The sequence below is a fragment of the Dendrobium catenatum genome, unplaced genomic scaffold (genome assembly GCF_001605985.2).
Source record: "Dendrobium catenatum unplaced genomic scaffold, ASM160598v2 fragScaff_scaffold_776, whole genome shotgun sequence".
Lineage (NCBI taxonomy): Eukaryota > Viridiplantae > Streptophyta > Magnoliopsida > Asparagales > Orchidaceae > Dendrobium > Dendrobium catenatum.
In genome coordinates this window covers 398,874-405,696 of record NW_021319238.1, presented here as the reverse complement: position 1 = coordinate 405,696, position 6,823 = coordinate 398,874, and the positions used below count along the sequence as shown (strand labels likewise).

General features: G+C 36.5%; 1 protein-coding gene across 2 annotated transcripts in view; it reads left to right on the top strand.

Annotated features, from left to right (window-relative positions):
• Window positions 1-788: 788 nt before the first annotated feature.
• The window catches only part of LOC110113362 (protein PTST homolog 2, chloroplastic), a 48,919-nt gene continuing 42,884 nt past the window's right edge, over window positions 789-6,823 (top strand). The window contains exons 1-2 of one of the 2 annotated variants that reach the window (XM_020845909.2): window positions 789-1,406; window positions 1,498-1,660. In XM_020845909.2, coding sequence (XP_020701568.1) covers window positions 883-1,406; window positions 1,498-1,660 — 687 coding nt within the window. In that variant the 5' untranslated portion in view covers window positions 789-882. Of the gene's footprint in view, window positions 1,407-1,497; window positions 1,665-6,823 lie in introns of both variants that reach the window. The other variant, XM_020845908.2, reaches the window with a different exon arrangement.

Genomic DNA, 6,823 nt, shown 5'->3' with positions numbered 1-6,823 from the left:
GTTAAAGCCAAACTTTTGACCTTGGATTTGAGCTACACTGATCCAAAGCCCCTCAAGGATCAATTTCACTAACTTCAAGTCCATTTTAAACCCTTTTTTTATCATGACCTAAATCTAAAATTCCTAAAATAACTTTAATGCCCCTATCTATAAATATAATAGCTAAACCTTGGGCATTTGACCATGGATTTGAGTTTGAGAAATTCAATCATATTCAAATATCACATAAGATCATCCCTAGCTCCTAGCCAACTCATGTTGACCATGAAAGGGTCAAAATGACAAAATACCCAATGGATATTCTCCATACATTCATTAGGTTTAAACCCTCTAAACCTAGAACCAATCCATCCAAACCTTGCCCATGGGTTCGTAGGATCTTAACCTAGTCTCTCTTGCCACCCTAACCCATTTGAGCTAACCTAAGTGAATCAAATATGCGAAATAAGATTTATAGTGGTTTAATCAACTTGACCAACATCTACTCATTATATCCATCCTCTATGTGAGAATTCCACAAAAACTCTCTCCTTCTACTCCCAGCAAAGACGGAGAAGCCTCTTTGCTGCACTACATTTATTTAGCTATTATTTTATTAATTTTAAAATTTGGTAGTGAAAAATTATTCTTAAGAATCCAATTTATTAAAGTGATAGTATAAAAAGCTGATATTTAACCTTTTTTAAATTTATAATACTTATAATATTTTTTTTTTTAAAAATAAATTTTGTTATAATAAATGCTATGATCAACAAAAAAATTAGGGCATCCCAAAGACACTAGTGAATCTATTTCCGCGCCTTCTTCCCTTCTCCGAGAGGAAATACCGCAAGAAAGAAGAACTAAAGCTTCCCTCCGCCGGCATCGGAGAGATGCGGGAAGATGACTGCGCTAACGGCCACACATACCGCAGTCCTCTTCATCTCCGTCAGCCCCTGCCGTCGACTCGCCGTCCGGTTCTCTCGTAGGAGCGAGGACGCCACCGCGCTGGCGCCTCTTCCTATCCTCCGGCATTCGATTGGGAGGAAAGGGAGGCGTCGGGTTAGGGGAGGAGTAGTTTGGGCAGAGGAGGAGCTGAGCGGGAGCCGTTATTTGGAGGCGGAAATCTATGAGTTCATGGTGAGGTCGGCGGATCCGATGGGTTTTCCGAGTAGAGAAGCGCTGAAAGCTGCTGGTAGGGAGGACTTGGCCAAGGCCATCGAGAAGGAAGGGGGATGGCTTGCCTATGGCTGGGATTCGGATGAGGAAGAAGAGGAGGGAGATATAGGTACGGAGGATTCCAGAATATTTCAGCATAGGATGGCTTTTGTCGCTGGTGAAGCTGATGCTGCCTTGGAATCTGATTCGGACAACGTTTGGGATAGTTCGGAGGATTCTTCCGGGACCTCGACATCTCGGAGGCCAATGTAACTCATTGGTTTGGTTATTGTTTCCATCAGTTATTGGATGTAATTTTCCGTGTAGTTCTTGTTTGATTTCTAAATTTTGGTTTTGAAGGGACATTGAAGTTTCGCAGGATGCTGGAATCGATGGTATATTGAATCGCCTGGAGAAAGAACGGAATTTAGCTTTTGGTTTCATCTCGCCAAAGGAGGAAGAGTTGATGATTAAGAAGGACGAAAGCCTTTCCATAACTGCTTTAAGGCATGAATTTCGAAATGTGGGTGAGTTTATTTGTCCTTTTAGATCTGTTTTTATCTTAGGTTTTTTGGTTTGGAACTGTCTGTTTATGTGTAAATTTTGTTTGAACCTGCATGTAAATTGCCTTTTTTGTATGGTTCAATGTTAAGTTGATTAAGTAAATTTACTTCATTTTTAATTTTATTCACAAATCTACTGTAAATTAAATTGGGTATATCAATCACACTATAAAATCGGTGAATATTATCGTTCTAATTATTGTTTTAAATTTCTTTTTATGTATTCTTAATTATTGTAACATTTTTTTATTTTAACATAAATTAAAATTGGTTGTGTTTGATGAAAAACATTATGAGAGGATACCCTGATGGGCTTCAAGATCTTTAAATTTGCACTGTGATTAATGTTGTATATGATATTCTGAATTTCATTAATCTCTGCACAAATCTAAGGGCTTTGAAGCCATCATTATTTGTTTTTCAACAGGACATCCATTTTTTTTGTTTATGAGAAACATTGTTTGTTTTATCACTTCCCCAATCTATTAATTACTGAAGTAATATTTATTGGTTTGTTATCTCATAGGAATAAATGTCCTATTTCAGTTTCCATATAATTTCTCAAACATGTTAACTAAAACCAAACAAAACCCAAGTAGAAACAGAACAAAACCAAACAATACCAAATATCAGTTTAAGGTTTCATGGCTTGGATTGCGTTTATGCATTGTTATGCTCTGTGTGGCTGAGGTTGATATTGAAGTCAATTAGTTATCACTTATCACACTCCATATTTTCTATTTTTTTTTCTTCATACTGCTGATTCATTTACTCCATTTTATATTCTGTTGTGCATGAGTCCATATCTTTGTACTACCATTAGATGTCTCTTTGTTAATTGCTGATCATTTCCCTTTGATATATTACCTTATTGATGATAGCTTATTAGTATTACAGCTGCAATGTGCTATTGTATATCCCTATTTGATAAATATGTTCATATATTCCTTTTAGTGTATATACTTCATTGTAGATATCCACTACTGCTATTACTACTACTGTAACTGAAGTAGATGCAGCAGTATGTTTTTCATATGATGTATTGAGTATGGATAGGGGAAACTCTTCTTATTGTATTCACCAAGAATATAAACTTCATTTTCAGAGTTCAAAATACAGATGTATTGATTATCTAAGTTTGTGGAATGTAAGGAATCGTCGAACAATGGGATGAAATGTTAAGAAACTTGCTGTATGTAATAGGCTTTTAGTTTAAATTTTGTTTGTATTGTACATTAAAATAATCTCTCAGTTATGACAACCTTTGTGTAATGAGTCATCTCTCAGTTATGACAACCCAGATCCTCTTCTTTATGCAGCTTCACAATGTTTCTAGGTTGATAGAGGAATCCTTCTTCTAACTCATTGTTGAGTTTATACTTGAAGAGCTGCATCGTACCTTATTTACTTGATTAGCTTTGTAATTAAAAGGGATAGCTGATTGTCCACTTTTTCTTTTCCCCTTTGATCACAAACTTATAGATTTTAGAAAAATCATCTTCTTCTTTGGTATCAATGCCAAGATGAGTCACCTAGCTATTTTGTTTCAATCGGCTTTATTTTATGCTTTATTTTATTGAGTATGACGGTTTGAATTTCTAGAAGAGGCTCAACCTTCGACTTTTGTGTTATAAAATGCTTGGCATAGTCATAAATTTTAATTTCATGTACCAAGAATGGTTGTTCATCACCATGTATTCAATGTTCTTTCCCATCTCGATTATATTTCATGCACTGGTGCAGTGTTTAAGGCACGATGCCATATTTGTGTAGCCACTGCCTTCCGAGGAGTGCCTTATAAGAAGTGTTAGAATCAATTATGTGAAATCTTTCCTTTGTGAAGAGCTCCCCAAAGTTCGGAGGTAAGATCAAGGATCCAAAAGTTTTTGTCCTTGATCATTGAATCCTTACATAAATACTATACTTCTTTTCAGATGTTGGACTTTCAGGGCTAATCCTTTGAGCATTCTAAGGCTCATTAGATTAAAAGAAGAACCTGGATCGATTAGAATTTTGTTCATTTGAGCATTTTTACTCTCTGCAATGACATAAAGTGGTCGATTGTGATCTGCCGTTCCCAAGAGCAGATCGTCATTGTTGAAGGTGATTGTAGTATTCTGAGCGTATAAGGCCTACTGCATACCTTGCTCTGTTAACAATGTTTCATATTGTTCTAGATTTTGCAGAGCTTTAATAAGTGTCTCTCGAAGGTACTTAGATATAATGAGAGCATCATAAATGCTCAACAACGCTGACAATTTATGGAGATGTGCCAAGACATTATAGTCTACAACGACATTAGCAACCTTCTTAGGTTTAGGTGGATCCTGCAACATAATATTCTCATTAAGCTGAATATTTTTTTCATGATCTGTCACCTTTTTCTGTGGTGGAAGGGGAATATGTTTTCTATTTTTTAGTTGAATTTGTGTCACCTCTTTAGATGAACTGGCTTCAGCATAATAATCTTTTGGAGTTGCTATGTTTTCAACTTCTTCAGAATCTGAACTACTCTCGAACTTTGGGCATTCCTTTCTAAGAGTTGTCTTACTCTTATCATCAGGAAAATGGTTTTCTTTTGAATCAGTTAAATGTGTTGGTGTATGAGGTGCTTTCCCAGAAGGCATCTTCACATCAGTTTTGTGAATGTCAAGAAGTGCATTGTGTCTTCTTGCAGCCCTTCCATCACGTTCACTTATGACTCGGCAAGATTCCTTTGGAATACTATCTTCTTATTTTGACTCTGAGTCAAGATGTAAATCCGCCATATACTCTTCCAACTTGATACGTTGTCTGGCAGTTGCTGATATTCATCATTAATAAAATTGATGTACTGCTTGATTTCAGTTTTTGCTTCGACATCTCTTCTTCTTTCATCTTTGGGATCTCGATACATATTTTTGCTTTCCTCCCTTGTCTTTGTAGTATTTTGAGGGCTTCTTTTTATTTGGCATACGCTCCTCTACAACTGGCTTCTTTGAATGGAAGAATCTCAGATCAACTTTCAATTCTAAAGCATTCTTTTGACGAATGCCCTTAATAGCCAATAAAACGTTGATCATTTTCCTTGAATTTTTCGAGATGAAGGTTTCCCAATCACCTTCCTTTTGTTGTTGTTCTTTTCCCACATTTTTCTGGAATGAGCTGGAAGAAATGACATTTATCTTTTCTCGCTTGGGATTAATCAACACATTGTATAACTGCGTTAGTTTGCCACTTTGGTAGCTTTTCTTCACCCAATCTTTTAATATAAAGCAATCCTCGATTGGGTGACTAACAATCTGATGATATGGATAATAGTTTGGATCTTTAATCATGCCGGCCTATTCTGGTTGGTGAGACTTTTGTAGCTGTAGACCATTTTAAGTGCATGTTGGAAAATTTTGCCAGTGCATTCTTTCTTAAAAAAATATGACTTATCTTTTCTTGGTAGGGGTTTTCTGTTTTCCCTTTAATTATTTTGTCAACTTAGGCAAAGTCGTTGTTTCCCCTTTCTCATTCTTATCAGGAGAAGAAATAAATGTAGAGTTTACTTCGTCCCTCATTGAGTCATACACTATAGGCTGTTTTTCTTTACCAATATGATTGTAGTTATAGCTGTAATTGATGCCCTCAGGCTTGGGCAACCTCTCGAACATAGCTACATGCTCCAACAATTCTTAGAAAGTGTTGATCATGACCATTGCTAAGTAATGAGCGAAAACAGAGAGCTATGATGCACCGACACGGACATGGCGACACGGACACGACACGACATTGACGCAGGACACGACATTTTTTAAAAATATAGGGCACGGGTGCGGCGTGGACACGGCATAATAATTTTTTAATATAATATATAGAATTTAAGGTAACATTATATTAAAAATGTCAAGCAAGAATAAATCAAAGTCATAATAACTTGTTTAGCTTATAACATAAAGATGTTTAGTACAAAATATTTAGTACAATCACAAAAATATAACAAAAAATTATTTAGTACAACATGAAGGTCCAACTACTCAATTGAGGGAATGATAGATTCAGAGGTTGATCTTTGGCCTTCAATATTATCATCATTGAATATCATTGCTTCCAACTCTGGTTCATCTAGAAAAAGATTTGCAACCTCCAATAATCCCATATCATCAAGGCACTCGAACCCATCTCTAGCAACATCCCACATCTTGTTATCACCTGTCATATAAAATGAGATTTTCCTTGATAGAAGACGAAGATTTATATGCACATAAACTAAATCTTCAGCCCGTTTTGGAGTTATTTTATTCCTCTTCATTGATTGAATAAATGAGTATGTGCTACAATTTCTCTCATAACAGGAAGAAGATGATACTTGAAGTTTTGCTTGTTTTTAAAGTTCGTAAGTTATTTGTATGGAAAGATACCGAGCGGTACCGAGCATGTACCGTACCGAGCATGTATCTAGCGGTACCAAGCATGTACTGAGCGGTACCGAGCATGTACCTAGCAGTACCGAGCTTGTACCTAGTGGTATCGAGCATGTATTGAGCGGTACCTAGCGATACCTAGCGGTACCTAGCGATACCTAGCGGTACCAAGCATGTACCTAGCGATACCGACATGTGCATTAGCTTTTATTTTTGGTAAGTTTTAAAAAACAAGAATTAATATTTCAGGCGTCGAGAGTCAGGTGTCAATGCCATTTATCAGTCATCGAGAAAGGAGATGAAAATATCTTCACTGCCAAAAAGAAATGAAAATGAGAATATTCGATGATTGAGAATTAAGTGCGGACGTTGATTTGGTGTTGTAGATAGTAAATAAGAAATTTACTTTAAATCCCGCAAAATAAAAGAAATTATATTTAAAAAAATTCATAAAATATTTAAGATACGCGTGTCGGACACGCTTGTCCAATTTGCATTTAATATTTTTGTGGGCTCCGAAAATTCGGCCCCGGCCTCCCCGCTGCGCGATTTCTTTTTTATCTGATTTTGGCGAGGGAGTTTTAACGGATAAGTTCCGGGGTAAATTTTGGAAGGCAGATGGGTTTGTAGATAAGACACTACCTAGAGATTTCGCCCTCATTTTGCGAGGACTTTATGATCTGAGTTCTGGTTTCCTATAGGCGCAAGCCCCTATAGTTAATTACCCCTCCCGAT